Below are 25,934 nucleotides of genomic sequence, written 5' to 3'. Positions count from 1 at the left end.
GAAGACAGGAGACTCAGGTAGTTATAAAAAAAAAACACACAACAAAAACCCACACAGGATTAGATAGGGTTTCAAGGAGAGAGTGGTCAACAGTTTAAATACTGCTGAGAACTTGAGAAAAATAACAGAGAAAGAGACCTCAGAGATGACAATTAGCACAGGCAATCTTGGAGGAGATCCGGGAGTAGATTCATGGTTGGGAGGGGGTGAAATGGGCTTTATTTCTAGAATATGTTGAGTATCTCTAGGATAGGATACTGTGTGTCTACCTTCCAAAAGTCAGTAACCAGTGTCCAACTGAGTAGAGCCAGGGATGATGGCTAAAGTAGATGGGATCACAGTGCTATACCAACAGGCCCAAGACTGACCCTGTGATTCTGTATCCCAATTCGTGGTTTCCCTGCATGTTCATTTTCATTCATAGACTGGACCAGAGAAGAGAGGGAGATGACACTAGGCAGTGGCAGGGGCCGCAGCCACTATGGTTCCCACTTTCCTTTTTGCCTCTATGGGCTACTGCCTTATGCAAGGCTCTGAACACATTGTTGTCTAGGGAACCATGTACACTGATTGCCACCCAAATTCTAAAAGTAAATCCAGGTGTATATATAGTAGTAACTTGTTCATCTATCAGCTGAACAAACTTTCCTGAGATGGCTTTGCTGGCATCCCTTTGGGGTTTGACTTGTGATGTCAACTTGACTTTGTCCAGGGCATCATTTATAATTAGACTGATTCCTCTTCTTGGTCTTCTCTAGCTGAATGTGTCTGCCTAGGTCCTAAGGCTGTGTTGGGGAGACTAAGAAGCCTATGACCTAGTCTCAGGAATAAAAAAGATCAACTGAATGATAAGACGTCTGGATTTCTAAGGGACAATGGTCTGGATTCCTGGGTTTTCCATCAACCCCAAGAAGTAAGTGCTGAGGAGGACATAAGGTCCTTATTAAATGATGGGAAGGAATAAAAGAAGAGGCGGCAGCTGCTTTATGAAGTCGGAGAAGAGATTACTGGCTCTGTCCTACGTTAATTCTCTAATTATTAGCCTTTGGTTTAAGCTGTTGAATAAACATGATGTGGTAATCATGCTGGAAGCAGATGCTTAACAGTGTAGGATGACTGGATTTATTAGAGCAGTGTTGGTGGCTTTTAAATTTTAAGGAAGTCTGTCCAACATTATAGGTACAAGGAAGCAGGGGTGGAATTTCTAGGTACTTGATGGAGGTGAAGGATGAGAAGGTAGGTAGAATTGGGGGCTAAGATCCCCGTGTTTCAAGAAACGAAATAAAATGGGTGTATCTGGAGTTTGCTTATAGCAGTTGGGGTATGAAATCTCTTTTCATACACTTATTCCTGCCTCCCATCCTCATTTGGGTGGAAGCTAAAAATTTGCCTAGGTGTCCCGTGTTGCTACTGCTACTATTTTCCTGCTGATGTTATTGTCTCACATTTTTATGGGGTCTCATCGTTTCAATTACACTTGTGTATGATATACTTAATCCCTTCGCAGACACTGTGAGACAATAATGTGGAAAATTACAATGATATTGGTGACACCACTCATTTGCTATCCTGCGTCCTGGCCAGGGCTCTTTACTGCCCTGGATTAGAGAACAGGCAGAAGTTAATGCAGAAGGTCAAGAGCAGTTTCAGTTCATCCTCAACTTGATGGTCCCCCAACTTCACCAGCCAGATTGTCACTGAGTCAAGTGGTGTTAGCTCTTTGCCACTCCCAGGATTCATGGTGGACAGTGGAAGGCCTGCTTCTCAAGCTCCAGGCCAGGTTCCCAGAGAGTACATACATCTCTCTCTGACTTTAGACAACCTGAAAGATCCCCCAAGCCCATGTGCCCAATATAAGTAGTCCTCTGGGCCCTCCCTAGGCTTTGCTCCTGGGCCACGTGGTCCTTCTTTAGCCATGTTCTACTTAAACATGTCATAAGCCACCAAAGCGCTACCTAGGAGTATGCCTGTCTTTGCCCCCGTTAATCCTGCCCTTCTCTGAGGTCCAGCCTTAAAGGAGGAGGAAGGCAATTTCTCCATGAAAGAACACTTTTTAGTTTGGGAGAGGTTGAGTGTGGTAAGCCCAGTCCCTTCTTCTCAGTGAGATGTCCACTGAAAACATATGTCCTTTTTTTAAAAAATATATCTTTATTGATTTCAGAGAGCGGAAGGGAGAGGGAGAGAGATAGAAACATCAATGATGAGAGAGTCATTGATCGGCTGCCTCCTGCACGCCCCCTCACTGGGGATCCAGCCCCCAACCTGGGCATGTGCCCTGCCTGGGAATCAAGCCTTGATCTCCTGAATCATAGGTTGATGCTCAGCAGCTGAGCCACACCAGCCAGGCTGAGAACATATGTTCTTGATTACTTTCCTCTATTTACATTTTTTTAAATATATCTTTATTGATTTCAGAGAGAGGAAAGGAGAGGGAGAGAGAGATAGAAACATCAATGATGAGAGAATCATTGATCGGCTGCCTCCTGCATGCCCCTGACTGGGGATCGAGCCCGCAACCCTGGCATGTGCCCTGACCGGGAATCCAACCGCGATCTCCTGGATCCACAGTCAATGCTCAACCACTGAGCCACGCCGGGCTGGGCTCTATTTACATTTTTTGCAATGACAATATATAAATTAGGACTTATTTTTTCCAATTTATTTCGAATTTCCCATTTTTTTGTACTTTTTTTCTCTTTCTCTACTTTCCAATGAATGAATCATTTTTTTTCCTGATGATTTGAACATTTTACATTCTATTTTTAGTCTTTATTTTATTATTTTTTTTTCCTATGGTTGACAGTATTACAGATGTCCCTCATTCCCCTCCCCTCCTTTGCACCCCTCCACCCAGCCCCTGCCCCAAGCCTTCCCCACACTATTGTCTGTGTCCATGGGCTATGCATATATGCATATGTTTTTTGATTAATCTTCTCCCATCCCCCCACCCCCTTCCCTCTGAGATTTGTCAGTCTGTTTCATGTATCCACGTGTCAGTTTGTTTTGTTCATTAGATTCCACATATAAGTGAGATCATGTGATATTTGTCTTTCTCTGGCTGGCTTATTTTGCTTAGCATAATATTCTCCAGGTCCATCCACTGCTGTTGCAAAAGGTAAAAGATCCTTCTTTGTTACAGCTTCATAATATTCCATCCATTATGTAAATGTACCACAGCCTTTTTATCCGCTCATCTACTGATGGGCACTTGGAATCTTTCTAGATCTTAGCTATTGTAAATAACACTGCTATGAACATAGGGGTGCATATATGCTTTCAAATTGGTGTTTTGAACTTCTTAGAATGTATTCCCAGAAGTGGGATCACTGGGTCAAAAGGCAGTTCCATTTTTAACTTTTTGAAGAAACTCCACACTGTTTTCCTGTGGCTGCACCAGTCTGCATTCCAACCAGCAGTGCACTAGGGTTCACTTTTCTCCACATCCTTGATAGTATTTGTTTGTCGATTTATTGATGGCAGCCATTCTGGCAGGTATGAGATGATATCTCATTGTGGTTTCAATTTGCATCTCTCTGATGATTAGTGACATTGAGCATTTTTTCATATGTCTATTGGTCATTTGTATGTCCTCTTTGGAGAAGTGTCTATTCAGGTCCTTCACTCACTTTTTAATTGGATTGTGTTGTCTTCCTGGTGTTGAGTTGCATAAATTCTTTATATATTTTGGAAATTAACCCTTTGTCAGATATATCATTGTCGAATATGTTCTCCCATATGGTGGGTTCCCTTTTTATTTTGCTAATGATTGTGGGGGTTTTTACTGTGCAGAAGCTTTTTAGCTTGATGTAGTCCCATTTGTTTATTTTTTCTTTTGTTTCACTTGCCCTAGGTGATGTATCAGTGAAAATATTGCCACATGAGATGCCTGAGATTTTGCTTCCTATGCTTTCTTCTAGGATTTTTATGGTTTTGCAACTTACAGTTAAGTCTTTTATCCATTTTGAGTTTATTCTTATGTATGGTGTGAGTTGGTAGTCTAGTTTCTTTCTCTCTTCTTTTTTTTTTGCATATACCTATCCAATTTCCCCAACACCATTTATTGAAGAAACTGTCTTTACTCCATTGTATGCTCTTGCCTCCTTCATCAACTATTAATTGACCATAATGGTGTGGGTTGATTTCTGGGGTCTTTGTTCTGTTTTATTGATCTTTACGCCTGTGCCAATATCAGGCTGTTTTGATTACAGTGAATTTGTAGTATAGTTTGATATCTAGTATTGTGATCTCTCCAGCTTTGCTCTTCTTTCTCAAAATTGCTGAAGCTATTCAGGGCCTTTTTTGGTTCCATATAAGTTTTTAGAACATTTGTTCTAGATCTGTGAAATATGCCATTGTTATTTTAATAGGGATTGCATTGAATCCGTAGATTGCTTTGGGTAGTATGGACATTTTAATGAGGTTAATTCTTCTAACCCATTAACACGGTATATGCTTCCACTTGTTTGTATCTTCCTCAATTTTTTTTTCAATACTCTATAGTTTTCCGAGTATAGCTCTTTTGCCTCGTTGGTTAAGTTTATTCGGAGATATTTTTTGTTGCAATTGTAAATGGAATTGTATTTTTAGTTTCTCTTTCTGAGAGTTCATTATTGGTGCATTAAAATGTCATCAATTTCTGGATGTTAATTTGTATTCTGTTACTTTGCCAGATTCATTTATTAAATCTAGTACTTTTTGGTGGAGTCTTTAGGGTTTTCTATGTACAATATCATGTCGTCTGTGAATAATGACAGTTCACTTCCTCCTTTCCAATTTGGATGCTTTTTATGTTTTGTTCTTGTCTGATTACTGTGGCTAGGACTTCCAGTACTATGTTGAATAAGAGTGGTGAAAACAGACACCCCTGTCTTGTTCCTGATCTTAAGGGGGATGCTTTTAGGTTTTGCCCAGTGAGTATGGTGTTGGCTATAAGTTTATTATATATGGCCTTTATTATGTTGAGTTATGACCCCTTTATTCCCACTTTGCTGAGAGTTTTTATCATAAATGGGTGTTGGATTGTGTATAGTGCTTTTTCTGCATCTGTTGATATGATCATATGATTTTGTCTTTCAATTTGTTTATATGATGCATCATATTTATTGATTTGCAAATATTGTACCAACCTTGCATCCCTGGAATAATCCCACTTGGTCATGGTGTATGGCCTTTTTAATGTATTGCTGGATCCGATTTGTTAATATTTTGTTGAAGATTTTAGCATCTATGTTCATCAAGGATTTTGGCCTATAATTGTTTTTCTTTGTAGGGTGTTTATCTGGTTTTGGAATTAGGATAATGCTTGCCTCGTAAAAAGAGCTTGAAGTCTTCCTTCCTCTAGAATTTTTTGTAATAGTTTGAGGTGGATCTATGTTTAGTCTTATTTTATTTTATATTATTTTATTTTATTTTTTTCATCACCATTTATCCTGTCTATGCCCTCTTCTACATCCCCCCTATGCCCTCAATCATCACACTGTTGTCCTTACCCATGAGTTCTCTCTCTGTTTTTTCTTTTTAACTCAATCTCCCTCAAAGCCCCCCATCCCCACCAAAGTTGTCTTTCAGCTCTTGATCTATGAGTCTATATCTGTTTTGCTTGGTAGTTCAGTTTGTTCATTAAATTCCACATGTGAATGAAGTCATATGGTGGCTGGCTTATTTCACTTAGCATAATGTTCTCTAGGTCCATTCATACTGTTGCAAAGGGTAAAATTTCCCTTTTACAGCCGAGTAGTATTCCATTGTGTAAATGTGCCATAGCTGTTCTATCCACTCATTTATTGATGAAGTTAGTTATGAGTTATATGAATATACATATTTTTCTTTTCTCTAATCTTTGTTTTTCCTCATTTTTATTGAGGCATAATTTATATATAGGCAAATCCACAGATCTTATTAAGTGTGTAATTAGTTTCGACAAATGTAAATATCCATATAATCATCACCCAGTTAAAGATAAAGGACATTACAGAACACTATAAATTTTCTTTATGTGCCCTTCCAGTCAACTGTTTTCACCATAGCCAACTGCCATTCTGATTTCTATCATTATAGATTAGTTTGTCACTCCTGGAATTTCTTATTAAAAGAATCATGTAATATACATATCTACCTTTTGTGTTTGTTGTTGTTGTTGCATTTATCAGTTTTATTGCTGAGTGGTATTCAACTTTGTGAATGTATCAAAACTTGCTTATCTATTCTTCCATTGGTGGATATTTGTGGGTTTTTTTGTTTGTTTGTTTTTTAAATATATCTTTATTGATTTCAGAGAGAGGAAAGGAGAGGGAGAGAGAGAGATAGAAACATCAATGATGAGAGAGTCATTGATCAAGCCCACAACCTGGGCATGTACCCTGACCGGGAATCGAACCCTGATCGCCTGGATCCTAGGTCGACGCTCAACTGCTGAGCCACACCCGGCCGGGTTGTATTTTCCAATTTGGGAATATTATGAATAAGTTTGCTATCAACATTCTCACATAAGATTTTTGTGAACATGACTAGAATTGCTGGATCATAATTGCTCTAAGGGTGTGCTGGAACTTCTCCACTAGCCTCCTGAACTTCTACAAAAACCCTCTCATCCATGGATGATTGTCAAAGTTGGTGTTCTTTGGGGGGGGAGGAATAGTAGAAAACTCTTATTTCACCATGTTTATGATGTTACTCCTTCTGATTTTAAACTTTTATCTACCTAGGGTCTTGGTCACATGCTAGATGTCTAGTAAACAACTCCAGGCTTCCACAGACCTATTCATCAAACAGTTCAAGTGGCACAAGATTGTGGTTGTGGGATCAGTCATTGCAATTTGGGTAGGTATACCACTTTTCACTTGTCTCTGTCCATCTATAGAGCACGAACCAGTTACTTTCACCTAGGCAAAGAGGCTGAGGGAAGATTTACATTACATTTTCCTGTTTCTAATCCAAGAACAGGAGTATCATGGAGGAACTAGTTCACAGAAAGAGAATGAGCGTATTGTATCAGGTAGAAGTAGCTGTAAGGGTATCCAAAACACTAGCCCAAATGAGTTTGTTGGAGGGGAAAGTACTGTAGAAAACAAAGCTGCCCATGCTTTCTCTTTCTCTAAGTTGTTGTATTTCTGTTCCAATTCACTTGGCTCCTTTCCAGTTCTTAAAACTGAGAAGGCCACTATTGCCTCCATACCATGTCTCTAAGGATACCCTGCTCCAACTTATTACCTGGTGCATATGTAGAAGTTCCCTTTTCCTCTTGGCTCTGCTGAAAAAAAGATGGATTCTTAAAAAAGAAGCTTTACCAGGAATAACTATGGAAAACAAACAAAACCTATGTATTTACAAAGGAAAACCACTTGGGCAAAGCACAGAACATCCTTTCATGTTTTCCAGTCCAACTCAGGTCTGTATCACAGAACAGGAGACAGGAATTCAGTAGAGAAGAGCTATGTCAGAATAGAGTTTATATCTTAAGGGGCATGATCCTGGCAGAGGAAAAGATTACCTCAAGAGATGACTTTTCCTGATATGACTATAGAGCAATGGGCCTTGGGCCACCCTGCCCTCTTGTATCCCAGGACCTCTTCACTTTGTCCCCATCAACCATACTAAGAGGAAATTCAGTTTCTTTGTTTACTGTCTTATATCTGTTGAAATCCAGGCCTAGACTGGTTATGGTCACTTATATTTCACTCACTGACAAATCAATTTCTTTCTTTCTTCCTTTCTCTCTCTCTCTCTGTCTCCCCCCCCCCAAAATGTCTCAAATAATACAAAGTTGTGTTCTCTGATCACTACTGAAATACATTAGAAATCAATAACAGAAAGATTTCTAGAAAATCCCCAAATATTTAGAAACTAAATAATACACTTCTTAATGGGTCAAAGGAAAAATCTGAAAGGAAATTAGTATTTTGAATGGAAGGAAAATGAAAACAGTCCTATAAAATTTTGTGGGATACTCAGAGGGAAATTTATAGCATGAAATGTCTTTGTCAGAGAAAAAGTAAGATCTCAAATCAATGAACTCAGTTTCCACCTCAAGAAACCAGAAAAAAAAGAGCAAATTAAACTCTGTGTAATCAGAAGAAAGAAAATAAATATCAGAGCACAAATAAATAAAATAGAAAAATATATGTATAAAATCAATTAATTGAAAGTTGATTCTATGAGATCAATAAAAATGATTACCTCCTAATCAAACTAGTCCAGAAAAAAGAGTGAAGATACAAATGATCAATATCAAGAATGCAAAAGGTGTCATCAATACATATTCTACAGATATTAAAATAGTAATGAGATACTACAAGCAAATTGAATCCAATAAATTCTACAACTTTGATGTGATTGATACTTCCTTGAAAGACAAAAACAAAAGATGACTCAAAAGGAAATATACAACCTGAATTGCTTTATACCTATTGTGGAAGTTGAATTTGTAGTTAAAAAATCTTCTTGCAAGAACACATCATTGCTTAGTGGGGTTAACCCAGATGTACTAGGCAGATTCAACATTCAAAAATCAATAAATATAATTTGCCATTTTAAAAGCCTGAGAGGAAAAAAAAACATACGATCATTTCAATAGATGTAGAAAAAACATTTGGTGAAATTCAACATCTATTCATGATTAAAAGTTTTAGCAAACTAGGAATAGAAGGGAACTTAATCTGATAGAGGAAATCTACTTAATTATACTTAATAGTGGATGACTGAATGCTTTCCCCAAAGATTAGAAATATGGCAAGGTTATCTGCTCTCAACACGCCTCTTCAACATTTACTAGAAGTCTTAGTCAGTGTAACAAGGCAAGAAAAAAAGGTATACAGATTGAAAAGAAAGTAATAAAACTGTTTCTATTGACAGAAGACAATATGTTCTATGTAAAAAACCCAAGGACTCTAAAAAAAAATTTCTAGAATTAAAAAAATATATGTTTAGCAAAGTCACAGGATAAAATATCAATATACACAAATAAATGTTATTTCTATATATGAGCAACAAACAATTATAAATAAAAATGTAAAGCACCATTTCCAATAGCATCAGAAACTATGAAATACTTAGGTATAAATGTAATAAAATACGTGTAAGATCTGTACACTGAAAACTACAAAACACTTATGAAAGAAATCATAAAATATCTAAATAAATTAAAAGATACGCCATGTAAATGGAGTGGAGATTCAGTATTGTGAATGTGACCTATAGGGGGGAAATGTCATCTAAGGAGAAAATACTAGATCAAAAGTGAATTTAGCATGATTGAAGGATACAAGATCAATATATAAATATCAACTGTATTTCTGTGTTCTAGTAATAAACAAAAGGAAATAGAAATTAATGTTAAGAGAATGAAAGGACAAGCCACGGACTGGTGTAAAACAGTTGTAAATCATTTTGATAAAGGAACTGTACCCAAAATACATAAAGAACATTTGAATGCAATAATAAGAAAACAAGCAACCCAATAAAAAAATTAAAAAAGGATTTGTACAGATACTTGGTTCATGGATAAAACCCTTCTCTGATCTTCCTGATAATAATAATGATAGATTTTTTTAAGTTTTTGTCTTTCGCATAGCCTCTGTTCATTTGTTTTGATTCTGTGGTTCCTATTGGGCTTTCTTCAGATGTGTGATAGTATGTGGTTGACTATTCACGTCTAAGAGTGGGGCCTTAAAAAGCTCTTCCGAAGCACTAAGCATATGAGTGGGGCTTGTCAACAACGGGCTTCACTGTAAGATGATTGGGCTGGCAGGCTTCCTGAGGAACCCATGTGTTAGTGCCTTTACGTCTTTCCTATTGGATAGATCAGATTCCTCAGAGAAGGACTTCCCAAAATTCTTCTCTGGAATTGGTGGTCTATGCCTAGTCGTCAGTCTTGTAGGAGTGGAGTCTACGGGGAAAAAGGCTGGGGGTGATGTTTGAGAGGGAAAGGGAATATCTAAGCATTCAGTATGTAAACATTCTGCTCCCTGGGATGGGCTCCCCAGACATTGTTTTCTTTGGTCCTTGGCTCCATTGTCTGGGAAGGTCCTCCTTATCCATTATCTACCTTAGTCACATCTGAAGTGAACACTGAAGTGATATCAAATGTAGCAAAAACCAATCAACTATCTAGTAAGCATCTTTACCTAAAAACAGAATCTCTAAATCAAGCTTTTTTGTTTTTCTGTCGAGCTGGTTTTCGAGCACATTACCTCAAAGATCCCTGAATTCCAGGGAAGATAGGTCCTTACCCAAGCCCTGGGGATTTGAATTATAATTGGTCTCAACCAATCAAGATGACATTTTCCCAGCTCTCATGGCCAACTGACACCTGCTAATGTAATATAAGCAGGAGGAGGTCTAAGATGGCCACAGTGTAGGAGGACACTGAACTTGCCACCTCCCATGAGCAAAATTTAAGCAAAAGACTTCTGGGTGGAACTTTGGGAGAAATGTTTTTTTCCTAATTAAAATGGGGAAATTTACCAAGCACAATTTGCCATTACCCCTGTTCTTGCTGGTATATGGACATAAGCACTGGAGGTGCAGCCATCTGCACCATGGGGCAACAAGTAACGTGATAAAGAGAGTAGATAGTCTGGATTCTGGATGACGTTGTTGAGCCACTAACCATCCCTTGATGTCCTACTCCTAGACATCTTGTTATGTGAGAAAAGTAAGACCATCATTCTTAAGCCACTGCGTGTTGAGTTTTCTGTAATTTGCAGCTAAACCATTCCTAGCTCATATAACTAAATTAGTTGAGCTTTTTTTTCCTGCTATTTAGTTTCTTTTTCAAGTTCCCCTTCTGTAAATTGTCTGTTTTTATAATTTGCCTATTTTTGTATTGAACTACTTGCCTTTTTCATGTTGATTTGTGGTCATTCTTCCTGTTTTCTGGGCTTAGTCCTTTGTGTATTATATATATGTTGCAAATACCATATTTTGTGAATTCTAAGATGTTAATTTTTTTCATACTTGAACATTTCTGAAGTTGAGATGTGTCTTATAAATTATGATATCTCATATTGCAGTTGATTGGGGGCAGAGTTGGCTTTGCCATGGTCACAACCTGAGGTATATTTGCCAGGAGCCAATGAAGCTTAAGTTTCAGAGTCTTTCAGTTACGAGGGTTTCTTCCAAGACCCCGGGAAGGGTGGTAACATTGTCATGGTCATGTGTTTTTATAAAATTTAGAGTAGTAAACTATTTTAGTCTCAATCTGTTAAGGTCATGTATCTTTCTATTACAACTTCCTCCATGTCAAATGATGTTAGACTGGCCATAGGCTTTTTTTTTTTTTTTTAGAGCCCATTAAGGGAAGTTTGAATTGAGGAACATTTGGTTTTTATTTAATGTGATTTTCAGTCATTCCTGTGTATAAGTTAAGTTATAGCTAAGTGTCTTGGTATAGGAATGGCTTCCAGGAACTCTCCTATCCCACACTGTGCCAACCCAGCAGCATGACACACAAAAAAGAGCTAGAGGTCCTATCAGGATATGAATGTTTCCTGTGACACCCAGCTCCAGAACTATGTGGGTAGCGGAGGAGAAACAAGGTTCAAAATGGCCTTTCCCTTCCTATTGCAAGATGGTCGATGCATCTCCGGGCACTGAATCCACATCCCCGGGGGAAATAAAGTAGGGGCAGCACGCTGGTCACTTTTTTAGGTGAGTGAAAACTGTCCCCCATATCTGTCATCAGACCTCTCCTCATATCTTATTAACCAGAACTGGGAAACTCTCAAGAAGATTGAGAAAATTAGGAATGTGAATGTCATGATGGGCTTGGACCAATAATAATGTATTGCATGATGATAACGTATTACATTTGGCTTTATTCTGCCCCAAATAAAAACGGGATATTGGATAGGCAACCAACGGTGTCAGTCAGAAACACCTCCCAAAGTCTAGACCTTTGGAAACCTGCCTTTAGGAGAGCCTGGATCTGCATAGGAGACACACATATGCAGAATCACTGTCTCACATATGCAGGTCCTAAAAGTTCAGAGATGGAGAAAGAGAGAAAAGAAGCAAGAAGGGCCTCCAAGGTCAATAGGACTCCCACACTATCACCACACCAGATTCACACCCACTCACTAAGTTTAGAAAATGATAGCAAATTTCCACCCCTCTGAGCAGTAAACCAAAAAACAAAGTTCCCAGAGCCCTGTACTTCATATAATCCAACCTCTAGTTTTGCCAGAGACCAAAGCTGAGCTTCAGAGGTATCTGAAGGTAAGTCAGTAGGCAAAAAGGAGAAAAGTTTCTTGGTTTCAGCCTCACCAGACCACTAGTTGTTCTGCATAGGTTGTCCAAAGTCCATAACTTATGAGCTTAAATTTTATTGGGAAACTTCTCCCACTGAGGGCGATTGTGTCCTATGCGTACAACAACATAGCGGAAATACACCTCTGTGTGCTGCTTCCTCTTGCAGAGAATGCTGTGTGGTTTCCTTCCTTTTGAAAACTGTGAAAGTGTGCAATAACAAAACCCTCATCATCAGATTTTACTTGAAGGATGCGTCTTTCCCCTATCATGTATGTTTAAAACATCTTAATTTCCTGTTCCTCACTAAGTCCCACGGTCTGATATCCAATTGCTGCATAAACTGTGGGTTCTGCAAATGGCACAATGGAACAAAATCTACCACCATATCTTCATCTTCTGTGCTCTGTGCAAAGGCTGTGGCCACTGCTCCTTGCATGGAAATACCTTTGTCCTATGAAACATGCCTCCTGGCAGCAGTTTCTCTCTCAGCCCCATGTTGGTTTCATCTTTAGCAGATTCCTGAACTAAGTCTGGTGACTCTAAGGCTTTTGCCTCATTCTAGAAATACTCTCCTACTCTTCCCTACTCACCCAAACTTGTGCCAGTAAAGAAAGGGGTGAAGACTCTATGACCAGACTCCACTAAAGGTAAGAGTGGTCAATGAGCCCAGCTGCGCGTGGCTCAGCGGTTGAGCATCGACCTAGGATCCAGGAGGTCGCGGTTCGATTCCCGGTCAGGGCACATGCCTGGGTTGTGGGCTTGATCTCCAGTCGGGGGCGTGCAGGAGGCAGCCGATCAATGACTCTCTCATCATTGATGTTTCTATCTCTCTCTCTCCCTCTCCCTTTCTCTCTCTGATATCAATAAAGATTTTTTTTTTTTTTTTTAAAGAGTGGTCAAGGAAACATACACAAAAGTTGGTGTGTGGGACTTCTAAAGCTATTTTGGTACTATGCCTTTCCTCCTTCCTGCTGCCCCAAGATAAATATGATGGCTGGAGCTCCAGCAGCCTTCTTGGGACCGTGAGAGAAATGTCAAGAAGTCACAGAGAACTTGCTCTTACGTCCACCTTTGCGTGCTGCTTCCTCTTGCAGAGAATACAGGGTGGGACATTTCCTTCCTTTTGAAAAATGTGCAAATGTGTAGTAACAAGTTTAAAAACATGTGAAAATGTGCAGTAACAGACACTGAACCAAGGCCACCAATTGCCTACTGCTACCGTGAGAAAAATAAAACTTTCTTTCTTTGTGCCACTGAAAGTGGTGTCTGTTACTACTAGCCAAAAGCAAGTCCTAACTAACACATTTGCCCTTCTCCTGCTTTTGCATTTTCCAGTATTTGAGTAACCTGTGTTACTCAATATCAGCAAAAAAATTCCAGTGTCACATCTTTCTTTGTAGAAGATGGTTTGTTTCTGGTGTTACATTTCTCTCCATTGTTCCCTAGTCATTTCAGAAGGTTTCAATTATGCTTTTAATATTTTAACATGCTTTTAAAATCAGTCCATTTTCCTCTCCTTCATTATGGCCTTTATATGTCATCTTTTTCTTTGCATTCCTCCTTAACAAACCCTAATCTACCCCTAGAGAGATGAACCCCCTCAAGCTGACTTCGGTGAAGATGATATACTTTGAAATACAACACAAACAAACCCATATTCTTTCTTGTCTTGGCAATCTAACTCCAGTTAGGAGTTCTAGGAGCAGATTCTTCTATCAAAGTCAACAGCAGATACCCAGTTTTTGCCTGCCGAAGCCCAGGCCAATTAAAATATTGCTTTAAGACTGCTGTCCTAAACCACAATGTGCCTGCAGAGACCAAAGGCCTGTGCTTACTAAAGAACTTACAACCAGTTTATGGAGGACCTAGTTGGAGTATAAAGTAATAACTTTAATTCTTCCAATTGTTGTCATCAACTGTCTGTTGAATACTATCCTTCCCCTGGACTTCCTTAACCATATCTCAGTGTAATTCCATAACTTTTAAGAATTTCAGTTACTATATGAGTCTACTTTGTTTCTCTAAGATTCAGTTCTATTCATTTGCAGCTTCAACTTCATGTCCTATTTAAAGTTCTCCTTCTCTGCTCCTTCCCTTCTCCCTCTATCCCTTCTTGCCAAATTCAAATTCAGCTAAGGCTCCAGTTGATTTGAGTTGGGGAGAGAGGCAGGCCTTTCTCATTCTTCTCACACATACCTTTCTCATTCTTCTCCTCTCTATTTCCCCTTTGATACTGGGAAGAGAAACCAAGAGATTGAAAAGTAAACAGGCTCCTAACCTGAGGGAAGTGGACGTCCTTTCCTGTTGAATGATCACAGTTGCTGACCAGGACGGGGTGGTGGCTCTAAGAGGTCCTGTGGATGAAGGGCTTAATTCCAAGCCAGTCTCAGAGTCACTGGTGGTCTCTTGTGGTTCTCCATCATGTCTCATTCCCTAATTGCATATGTCTCTGCCCCAAGGTACGCGGGTCCCTGGTAAGACTGCGGCTACCCCAGTTCTCGGTCACAAACTCCTACAACATGACACAGAAAAATTCAAATTTCAGGGGCTTAATTAAGTGCCTCATAGATAGATCTCAATGATTTGCATGAAGGAAATATCTCCTTCTACCTGCACACCACCCCCCCATACCAGTTCTTCCTTCCTGATATACTTCCCAAATCTTTTTTCCTGCTTAGGTTGATATTATCCAGGAGATATGTAAGGAAAGGTATTTGGCCATCCCCACTGCCCTGGTCCGTGAAACCTGGGAAAATCAAATGGCCAGGAGTGTGTATGTATAACCTAATGTCTATGCTATGAGGAAAGTCTGAGAAAGGGGGTCACGATCCTTGACACTAAGGTGTAGTCAGAGAATAAATCAGATGCAGAGTAGATAAATGGTAGAGACCATCAAATGCTAATAGACCATCAAACTTGATTAACTTTCTTCCCTGGGAGAAATTGCTAAGCATTTGTACTATGATTTTGAGCCATATGGATGTTATCTATGAGGTAAGGACAACTTAGGTGTGTGCTTACCTAAAACTTGGATTTTTGTTGTGGGCTGGAGAGACCAGGAGCTACAGCTTACTCCCTCCTCAACACCCCCATTCTATCTGCACATGGCTCTCCTTTGTGCATCTGGTGTAAGGAAACCTCAGCACCCCTATGTCCAGTCCATCAACTGTCTTTCCTTCTACGTGGAAAGGAAATTCTCCTTCTAAATCTAGGATAGAGATGTCTAGTAGAGACCAGGATGTGAAAAGAGATAATAGGGCCCGGCTGGGCATGGCTCAGGGGTTGAGCATTGACCTAGGATCCAGGAGATCACAGTTCAATTCCCTGTCGGAGCACATGCCCAGGTTGCGGGCTCGATCTCCAGTCGGGGGCGTGCAGGAGGCAGCCGATCAATGACTCTCTCATCATTGATGTTTCTATCTCTCTCTTTCCCTCTCCCTTCCTCTCTCTGAATATTTTAAAGAGAGAGAGAGAGAGAGAGAGAGAGGGAGAGAGAGGGAGGGAGAGAGAGAGAATAGGAGGAGAGGATGGATTTACTCTGGGTTTTGGAGAAAAGATGGACTTGTAAGGAGTAGGGAGAACTAGAGATGAGGGGTGGGTCAAAGCCTGGACCCCTTCTGGTGGCAGTGGGAATATGTGTGTCAGAGGTGAGCAGGTGGTGGGCAGAAGCCAGCAGGGAACAGAAAACAGAGATGCCATTTATTATCCTTGGGATTTAGCAAAACTCACAAACATATGGTTTTAAATACCAGATGGTGTTTGCAGGTGTGTGTGGTGGTGCTCAGACAACAGCTTTGGTTCAGAAGCAGCAAAAGGCAGGGCAGATAGGATTCCTGCCTGAGACCCACCAGGCAGAGAAGTACTAAGTTTGGCAAATTGAGAACTTCTTTCCAGAAAAAATATGAAGAGGCAAAAACCACTGACAGATTCCTCTTCTTCTCCCCACAGATCTTGTATATCAGGGTTACCTGGCCTGACAGTGCTGCCCCTCTGCCCCCAAGGCCCCACCCTGCCCGCAAATCCTCTGGCTCTCTCCTAGCCCAGGAGTTCTCAAACCTGACCCACCTTCTGCACTGGCCTCTGACCCCAGGAGATGAGGGGGACCTTTTGGCCTCCACCAGCCCTGAGACCTCCACCTACCACCTGAGAAGTCCTGTTTGGGCCAACTATGCCCTGGGAGGCTACCTGGAGGCCATCCTTGTGGCCAGAGACTATCTGGGCAAGCCCAAGACCCATGGTGGGGATCTGTTTCGGACAAAGCTGTTGAGTCCCTACTTGAAGGCAGGGGTCCCTGGGAATGTCCAGGACCTGGAGAATGGCACATACCTGCTGTCCTTCCCCCTTTTCTGGGCTGGGCAGGCCCAGGTGCAAGTTCGGCTAATCCACTCCAGTGAGGCAGTTGGGGTTCTGCGAAGAATCTGGAGAGACCAATGGGCCACAGTTGATTTCATGGGCTATTTTCGGGGACCAACAGGATATGAAGAAACTGTGACTTGCAATATTAACCCCCTGTTAATTGGAGAGGAAGAGTCTACCTGTCACTACAGGGATGAAGATTCAGGGGAGCTCTGGTTCTGCGCTCGACCTCCCACCCTGCCCTGTGACTCACTGGTGGGACATTCAAGTGGACATTACCGGAATGTGACCACACCACATGAAGAGGCCCTGCTGGGGTGGTAAGAAACCCAGCATTCTGAGATAATTGCCCCAACTCCTGAATGCTGGTCCCTGTGAGTCTTCTGCCTGAGCCCCTGCCCTTATCATTCATGTATTCACTCCTATTATGTATACCTCCTGAGCACCTATTATATGCTCATGCCAAGTGCTGACTACTTTTATACATAATAGTCAGCTTCCCTGCCTTCTACACATTTTCAGTGAAGCAACGCATGACTTTTTTAAAATACGAAGTATAGTAAGTGCTTAACTGTATGCACTGAGTGGATCAGGGACATGGAGGAAGGACACCCCATCTGGTCTATGATGGTCAGGGCAGGTTACAATTTAGCTGAAACTTGAAGAGGAACCATGGACCTCTGGCAAAAGAGAAGTGTCCTAATCCTTTCCACCCCACTGATAGCCCCTGCAAGGGGAAATGTTAATTTAGAAATCACCAGGACGTGGCCAGAGAGTAGAGAGGATGGATGTGACCCAACTGAGTGAGACAGAAAGAGAAACTGCAGCCTGGAAGCCAAGAAGAAAAAAAAAGAAAAAAAAGCCTGAGAATTATCCTCAGTCTCAGGGAACAATCTTCCCCGGTGGACAGAGAATGGGGCTGAGGGAGAGGAGATCCTGAAAACGGACTTGCTCACAATGAGCCCTACTATCCTTGAGATCTGAGGCAGGCCTGGTGCTGGAAAGACCCCAGGGATGAGGGGAAGCATTTTTTTAAATGGGAGACCCAGGCATCTGGTCTCAAGCAGAGAAACAAGGGGGAAGGAGGCAAAAACAGGGTCCCAGAAGATGACTGGGGGTGGCGAAGAGAAGTGGAGGGACAGCCCCTCTAAGGGGCAAAGAAGAAAAGAGGCTATAGCTAGAGGCAGAGATGTTCAAGTGGGAGGGCTAACAGGTAAGATGGCTGGTGCTCTGTGGCTCCAAAGAGCATGAAAGTTATCACTGGCTGCTATGAGTATTGGAGGAGCCAGCTGGCCTAAAGCACCAAGGCGAGCTGAGCTGGAGACACCCAAGGTGCCAGCTCCACCAGACACCCATCTCTGGAGGCTCCAACCGCTCTTCTCGTCTAGGGAATTCCCACTAACATTTACCTCCTGACGTTAAATTTTAGCACCAGGACCAGTTTTCATGCTCCATTTGGTCAGAAAAGGAGAACCACCTATCTTTGTTGGCATTGGTCAACTGGATAAATCTAAGATTCAATACAGACATCCTGGCCTCAGGATGTCACTTGGAAGTAAAGCCTAAGAGTCTCTGGAGTGAGACTGTGAGGTTTGAATCCCTTCTCCAACTGTTACTATTTGCCAGCTCCTATTCATATAATCTCTAGCAAGTTACTTATCCTCTCTGCAGTTCTATTCTCTCATGTGTAAAGGGGATAATAATAATACTACCCTCGCCTGGCCAGCATGGCTCAGCGGTTGAGCATGGACCTATGATCCAGGAGATTGTGGTTCGATTCACAGTCAGGGCACATGCCTGGGTTGCGGGCTGGATCCCCAGTCGGAGGCATGCAGGAGGCAGCCAATCAATGACTCCTCATCATTGATGTTTCTATCTCTCCCTCTCCTTCTCCCTTCCTCTCTCTGAAATCAATAAAGATATATTTTTAAATAATAGTAATAATAATAATAATAATATCACCCTCATAGACTTATGGTGAGGAATGAATACATTAATGTATGTAAAGGGCTTTGAACAGAGACAGCACATATTGGGCTTGTCAGCTCTTATCTGATCTCAGGTGTTTGCTTCACTTGAGCCTCATCCCACCCCCAACTCTGTGCTAGACACCGTCCAAAATCCTGGAGGTCCCAGGAAGAGGAGAGCAGGGCAGAATGGCCTCATCCCACAGGAGCTAACAGTGTACTGATGAAAGAGAGGCATTAAACAGATAACTACACATGTGACAAATGTGGAGTGGACATAAACTTGCAACCCCAAGGTCAGGTGTCTTCTTTGTATCAACTTTAGTCACATTCTGAAGACCTCTGCAGCAGGGCTGGTGGGGAGTGGTCTCCTTGCCTAAGGTCCTACCAAGGAACTGACACTTGACCATGAGAGATCTTTCTTTCTTTAGTCAACTGTCCACACTGGTCACTCCAAAGTGCCCATTGTCCAAGCCTGTGTGGTCCTGGGCTCTGCTAGGACAGGCATCTCCAACTAGGTCCAGAGTCCCTGTGATAATCCCACACCTGCTTCCTGAAGAAACTCTGTAACCTCTATGGGACACTTAGGGCCTTGACACTCTTAGGACAGGACAGGCTTAGGCATCTTTCCAGATTCCAGGAATATTTTCTTGCACTCCCCCTCCTTTCTGAAAGCAAATTCTGAAAGCAAAGTCCCTTCCTTCTTTCAGCAAATGCTTACTGTTATGAACATAGCCCTGCTGTAGACACTGGGAAAGCAGCAGTGCACAAATAGACAAGGCCCCTGCCCTGGAAAAGCTTACATGTGACAGGAGAAAAGGATGACAAACAATAAACCATAACAACATGTAAATTCTATAGGATGCGAGAAGAAGGTCCATGCTATGGGAAATTTAAAATACGGAGGAGGTGAGGATTAGGAGGATGTCCAGGACAGTTGCAATGTTAAATAGGGGGTCAGAGTGGACCTCATTAAGAAAGTGACATCTGAGCAAAGACTTCAAGGAGATGAGAGAGTCGGCAAGGATATACCTGGGAAAAAGAGGGATGCAGGCGGAGGGAGTGCAGTGGTGTGCCTGGTGTGTCTGAGGAACAGCAAGGCAGCCAGATAGCTAGACTGAGTAAAGAATAGGGAGGTAGGAGGTGCAAAGACCAGAAAGGTTAAGGGAAGGATTTTGAACAGAAGATGGACTTGATGTGATTAATATTTTTAAAGAGCCTCTTGGCCCACTGTGTTGAGAATGGACTGCAGAGAGTTAAGGGAGAAGCAGGGAGAACAAAAGGTAGGAGGCCTTGACCTCAGGCTGCAGTGGTAGAGGTGCGGAAAGTGATTCATTTCTAGATATATTCTGAAGGCAGCACCCATAGGATTTCCTGAGAGACACAATATGGAATGTGCCAAAAAGTGAGGACTTGCAGATGGCAAGTTTGGGGCCTGCTCACCTGGAATGACAGAGTTGCCATCTGCTGAAGTGGGGAAAGCTGTGGGTGGGGAGGTGAGAGCGCAGATCGGGAGTTTGGTCACATGTATCAGACATCAAATGGAAACACTGGGCAGATGAGCAGATACACAAATCTGGAATTTGACAGAGAAATCTGGGCTGGAGATCTAAGTGTGGAAGTTAGAGTCAGGAGGCTGAGCGAGACCACCAAGGGAGGGAGTGTGATCAAAATAGAGGAGGAAGGACTGTGCCTGGACACTTCAATATAAAGAGGTTGGGGAAAAGGGGGGCTAGCCAAAGGGGCTACCAGGAGAGGGAGGTGTCCTGGCAACTAAGAGGAGAGCATGCCTCAGGGAGCAGAGAGCTACTGCCGGGCTGACAATGGTCAGGAATGACAGGGTTGGATTTTGTCATTTCTGAGAGTGAGAGTCCAACTGGAGTGAGTTCAGAGAGACCAACAGGAGAGTTAAGACTTCTTGCAAAAGGCTCCAATCACCTTCTTGTATAAATCATGTTTTTAATGTTCTATATTTTGTGATGCTTTGACACCTTGGGGCCTTGTGGGACTGCCACTCCCAGGGTTAGCTGACTCCTAGAGATAGCAAACAATTTGCCTTGAGCACACCTTTGATATGCAACCCACCCATTCCTAAATTCACACCACCATTCCTCCTCCTTTTATCAGGCTCTTACTGCCAGACAACATCTCCCTGCCTGAAATCACCCCAGGGCCAAGTACCAAACAACTAGGACTACCTCTATAGCCCAGAGCCCACTGAAATTATTCAAACTATCCAATCTTAAACCTACTCAGCTGCTTACCCTTCTTCACCCATTCCTTCCTGCAAAAAAAAAAAAAAAAACCAACACAACAACAACACAATAAAGGCTTTTGCCCACATTTCCCCCTGTTCTTTATATCTCTTGGCCAACCCTGGTGCTTCCTCCATGTAGCCCTGCATGGTGCACCTTGTCCTCCTGTCTCAAGCAATGATCTCCTGATCTATTGACCTCACCATATCTAAATAAAACCAAAATCCTAAGTGCATTTTAAAATATGTCTGCTTTCTGCACTAATGAAATCCCTGAGGCCAAGAAGTCAAAAAAACCTGGACCCTTGTACTCCAGTTTCTAATCCTTCTCTTGCCCTGAAGCCCTCACTCTCTCCCAGGAGCCCTGATACTGGACAGATGCCCTTGACTTTGAGAACTTCCTTTTTTCCAAGAACCCCCATTTCACCTTAGCTTAGAATTCCTTCCTATTGCACCTTCCATTAAGGATTCCCTTCTTGCCAATTGGTTTCTCTTCAGGAATGTGACAGACAAGGTCCTCTCTCAGGCTATTTCTCCAATCTGGGTGGCCAAGGAGAGCAACAGGAGTCTGGGTAAGTGATGCTGAGGCCTGCAGAAAAGGCAGCACTTATTCCATGCCTGTAGCTTTAGTTTCTTCTGTATCCACTGATTGTTTTGCTTACAAACAATTGCTTACAGTGTTGTCCCCCAAGCAACTGTGCCGTCCTGGGATACCGAGCCCAAAGCCTTCTGGCTTCTTCCACCGAGGAGTGTGGCACTCGCTGTCCTGCTCCAGCCGCTCCTTCCCCACTGTTGACAGCATCCTGGACTGCCTGGCTGGTCGCGTGGTCCACATGATGGGGGACTCCACGCTTCGCCAGTGGTGGGAGTATCTGCGTGACACTGTGCCTTGTGAGTGGCCTTAGAGGGAGGGGGCAGGACTCCTAAGAGAAAAAGAGCAGAACCAGGGCTTTGAGAAGGCAGAAAACCTCTACCTGGATTCACAAGAGTGATGTAGAAGGACAGAACACCTGGGTTTGGGCCATAGTAAGGGATGGGAAATAGTGCCCAGATTATGCATAATCTCAAATTGAGATCAGAGGCTCTAACAGGAGAGTAGATATGTTGATGAGCCGTGAATAGATATCCTTGGCTGGAACTAATTATTTGCTTGGGGGACCCTGGAGGAATAGAGTTGGAATTTAAGAAAATAATTGTAGAGAAACCAGGGGTTTTGTCTTGTAACATTTGGGAGACACTAAATGTTTTTAAGCAGAGTTTTCGGTTTGTTGGATAGATTGGATTGAAAAAGAAAGACCAAAGATAAGTTATAAAACAATTGCATAATCAACATGTGAGATGATAAGAGGCTAAACTGGTACATAAATAGAATGCCAGCAGTAAATGAAGTATTATGCTGGAGGAATTGAGTCTTGTTGACTGGTTCTGGAATGAAGGGAGATGATCAGATTACTGTATGTAACCATAAAATGAACTCAGAATAAAAATCACTGGGGTGCTTACAGGAGTGAGAGAAGACAGGGTATTTATTTTATACCTTTTCATATTGGGTTAAAAAGGTGGCATGGGAGGGGGTTTCTGTGGAGCTTGTGAATGAGGCATTTGAACATGAGATTGGAAACAAATTGAGATGTCTGAGCTTCAGATAGACTTTTGGTATTTATTCCTCTGAAGATAAAGCTCAAGGAGGTGAGACTGTCACACAGGGTCTCTGCCTTTCAGGCACAAATTCCATAATATAACATAACAGGGGTTAAGGAATATGCTTTATTGGAGAAAGGGGCAACATGAAGGCAAGGAAAGAAAGAGCATCAGTTCCCAGCCCCAGCCCCCACTTGTCCTCCCACCATCCTCAGAGAGGTGTGCGGGGGCCCACAGGGTGGGTCTGTGCTCTCTTGGAGGAGACCTCCCACACATACACACACCATAGTTCTTCCTTCTCACCTACATGCAGGAAAGCAGCTTTGTTGGGCTTCTTGGCACAAGATACATGTGGGCTGCGATTTGTTTACAGAAGTTAGAAAACACCCGCTGCCTCCACCTGGGGACTTTGAGGTCTGTGGGATCTTTTCTACACTCTGGCTCTAGGGATTGAAGCTCTCACCTCCCAGGAGGGTCAGTCTGGGTGCAGCTCCTCCCTCTGGGAAAAAAGAGGGCTCCAGTCCCAACTAACTTAATGTTAGACAATGTTGAGTGACTTCCCCAGGTCATTTTGGGACAATTCTCCTCCTGGCCAAGTGGAGTGGGTGAGTTTCCTCGGCAAGAGATGTTTTTAAAGATAGATGGAAGGTCATGACAGAAGGTTAGAAAAACCAGACACTCTGCTAGCTGATCTGGCACCTTTCTGTGGAATAGAGAAAGGTGCCCCTCTGTGCCTACACACCATGGAGCACCCAGTGGGGCAAGCAGGAAGTGACTTTGTGCAAAGAAAGGAAGGGTCTTTTCCTGCAGGTGTGCATAGCTCTTTATCAGGGCACATGACCAAGCAGACAGACTGTATTTCAGGAGCCTCAGGCTCTATAGGCTGGCCACCATGGTGCAAGGACATAAACTGGACAACTCTGTTTCTCTGGCCTGGCTCAAGACTTCATCCACAGGTGGCTGAAGGGAGCCAGTGAATGAATCTGAGTTGTAGTGCTAGGTCTGAAAGGAGGCTGTAGAGAGTGACAACACACTGCTAAGAAAGGAGAGGGATTCCAAAGGAAAATAATGGGACAGAGTGCTACAAGGAGCCAGGGAGGTGAAGGACTGATAATAGGTCTTCAGACTTGGTAACTAGGAAGTCACTGACAAGATTATGGATTAGGGAGAGCAACCGGGGGTGATTGGGCCATAGAATGATAGAGGAAAGTGATGTTAGATCTTCTGTATTTTTAAGTACAGTCCTATATTAACCCTTAAGCCTCCTCTCTCGGCCTCCCTACAGCCCTGAAGCCCATGGATCTACACACCACATATCAGACAGGGCCCCTGATGGCTGTAGAGACCACTCGGAACATAGTGCTGCACTGGCGGGCCCACAGATGGCCCCTGCGCTCCCCCCGCACACCAGTCGCCTCCCTGCACTCCGTGGTCCGGGAGCTGAGGGGCCTGGCCGGGGGCCCCCACACTGTGGTGGTGCTCGGGCTGGGCGCCCACTTCACCACCTTCCCTCCATCCACTTTTGTGCGACGACTGGCAGGGATCCGGGAAGCTGTGGCTGCGCTGCTGGCCCGAGAGCCTCGCACTCTTGTGGTCATCAAACTGGCCAACACCGGCTACAAGTCCGTGTATGGCAGTGACTGGTTCACCCTGCACGTGAATCGGCTCCTCCGAGCTGCCTTTGCAGACCTCCGTGTGGCCTTTGTGGATGCCTGGGAAATGACCTCCAGCCTGGCCCTGCCCGACAGCATCCACCCAGGGCGGCTCATTGTCCGCAATGAGGTGGACTTCCTCCTCTCCTTCATCTGCCCCGCCTGAGCACTTCTGCCAGTCCTGATGTGGTGCTCAAGCCTGCAAGCTCTGCCTCTCAGCCCATTGTTCCCCTTGTCTGACCACTTTCTAATGCACAGGCCATAAAAACAACCAGCAAGAATTGGGATGTAGGTGGTGGCAGGGAGGACAGCCTGGTAGTGGTCCAGCGCATCTTGAGGGGCTTAGTTCCTACGTGGAGAGGCAGTGCTGAGGGGGTGAGGGTAAGGACAGAGCCAGCAACATATTCTACATCAGTGCGAATGAGATTGTCATTTTATGCGTTGGAGTTTCCGCCTAGAGTATCAACAAGGCTTGCAAATGTATGAGATTATTCCATTTCACTTCATCAGAGCCACCTTAATGGAAAGCCTGATTTTATATATAGATGTACTTTTCCAATAATTTTTCAATGTGTAAAAAATGTTTTCTTTCCCTCCTCCCTTATTTTTTTAAACTTGAGATGTATGTGATGGATTTATTCCAAGGTCCTAATGAATATTAAAGAGGATTTTGGTATGCTCCTTGGTGAGTCCATGTTCTCCGATCTATCTGCTGTGCCAACCTTGGGCTGTCTACTTCCAGACTTCTCTTTATGTGAGAAAAATAAGTTCTTCTCATTTTTAAGCTCTTAGGTGTTATTTGTTTATGTAATTCCTAGCTGAATCCATGTCATAATTCACACAATTGTGGATTTTTCACCTTGCCATTTAGACCATTTTTCTTTTACATGTTTGAAGTCCATGTTATTATGCACATACCAGAAAATTTGGCACAAAACAGCCAGCATCAGGGCATCACTTATAAAATCACTGGTTTTTAAAGATAAAGAAAGAACCCTTTAGGTATTTAAGCAAAAAAAGCTTAAGTCACTTATAAGAGAAAAAATTAGATTGACTTAAATTAATAAAACATTCAACACTAGAAGACAGTGGAATAATACTTGCAAAGCCAGCAAACTAAAAAACTTAAGAATTTTACACTTAGCTGAAGTATTATTCAGAGGCAACAAACACTTCAAATATGTAATAACTCAGGAAATATAGTTGATTTTCTAAAAGAATGACAAAAGCCAAACTTCAGTCAAACAAAATATTACTGATATGATCCAGCAATTTCCCTTCTGGGTATTTATCCAAAGGAAAGGAAAACACTAAGTTGAAAGCTATTTGGACTCACATGTTCATTGCAGCATTATTATTTGCAATAGCCAAGACATAGAAGCAAGCTAAGTGTCCATAGATGGGTTAATGGATAAAGAAAATGTATGTATAAACAAAAGAAATGTATGTATAGACAATGGCCTTATTCAGCCATTTAAAAAGAGAGAAATCTTGCCATTTGCAACAACGTAGATGGATTTTGAAGGTATTATGCTAGGTGGAATAAGTCAGACAGAGGAAGGTAATTACCATATGATCTCACCTATATGTGAAATCTGAAAAAACAAAACAAAAATGAGCTCATTGATACAGGTTACCAGAGGTAGGGGGTGGGGCATGAGTGACATAAATAAAGGGGGTCAAAAGGTACAAACTTATAGTTATAAAATAAATAAGTCCTGGGGAAGTAATGTACAGCATGGGGGCTATAGTAAATAATACAGTATTGCATGAGAAGTCTACCAAGGCCTCGTCTCTGGAGGTGTCACATGAAGGCAA

At 42.4% G+C, this 25,934-nt stretch overlaps 1 protein-coding gene across 1 annotated transcript; it reads left to right on the top strand.

The window, feature by feature from the left end:
• The first annotated feature begins 6,723 nt into the window (after nucleotides 1–6,723).
• On the top strand, nucleotides 6,724–24,282 carry LOC107540839 (NXPE family member 3-like). Its single transcript, XM_016217688.2, has 5 exons — nucleotides 6,724–6,819; nucleotides 16,195–16,922; nucleotides 21,322–21,395; nucleotides 21,502–21,714; nucleotides 23,750–24,282. Exons 1-5 carry the CDS (start codon nucleotides 6,724–6,726, stop codon nucleotides 24,280–24,282), a joined length of 1,644 nt encoding a protein of 547 aa, XP_016073174.2.
• The last annotated feature ends 1,652 nt before the right edge of the window (nucleotides 24,283–25,934 follow it).

Source organism: Miniopterus natalensis, chromosome 3 (assembly GCF_054644295.1).
Source record: "Miniopterus natalensis isolate mMinNat1 chromosome 3, mMinNat1.hap1, whole genome shotgun sequence".
Taxonomy (NCBI): Eukaryota; Metazoa; Chordata; class Mammalia; order Chiroptera; family Miniopteridae; genus Miniopterus; species Miniopterus natalensis.
Note: the sequence above shows the minus strand (reverse complement) of the source record. Positions and strands in the feature narration are given on the sequence as shown.

Coding starts and splice junctions, on each gene's coding strand:
- LOC107540839 (XM_016217688.2), top strand. CDS start 6,724: ATGTCTAGTAAACAACTCCAGGCTTCCACAGACCTATTCATCAAACAG. Junction 6,820..16,194: donor GATCAGTCATTGCAATTTGG/GTAGGTATACCA, acceptor TTCTCCCCACAG/ATCTTGTATATCAGGGTTAC. Junction 21,715..23,749: donor TCTGCGTGACACTGTGCCTT/GTGAGTGGCCTT, acceptor GCCTCCCTACAG/CCCTGAAGCCCATGGATCTA.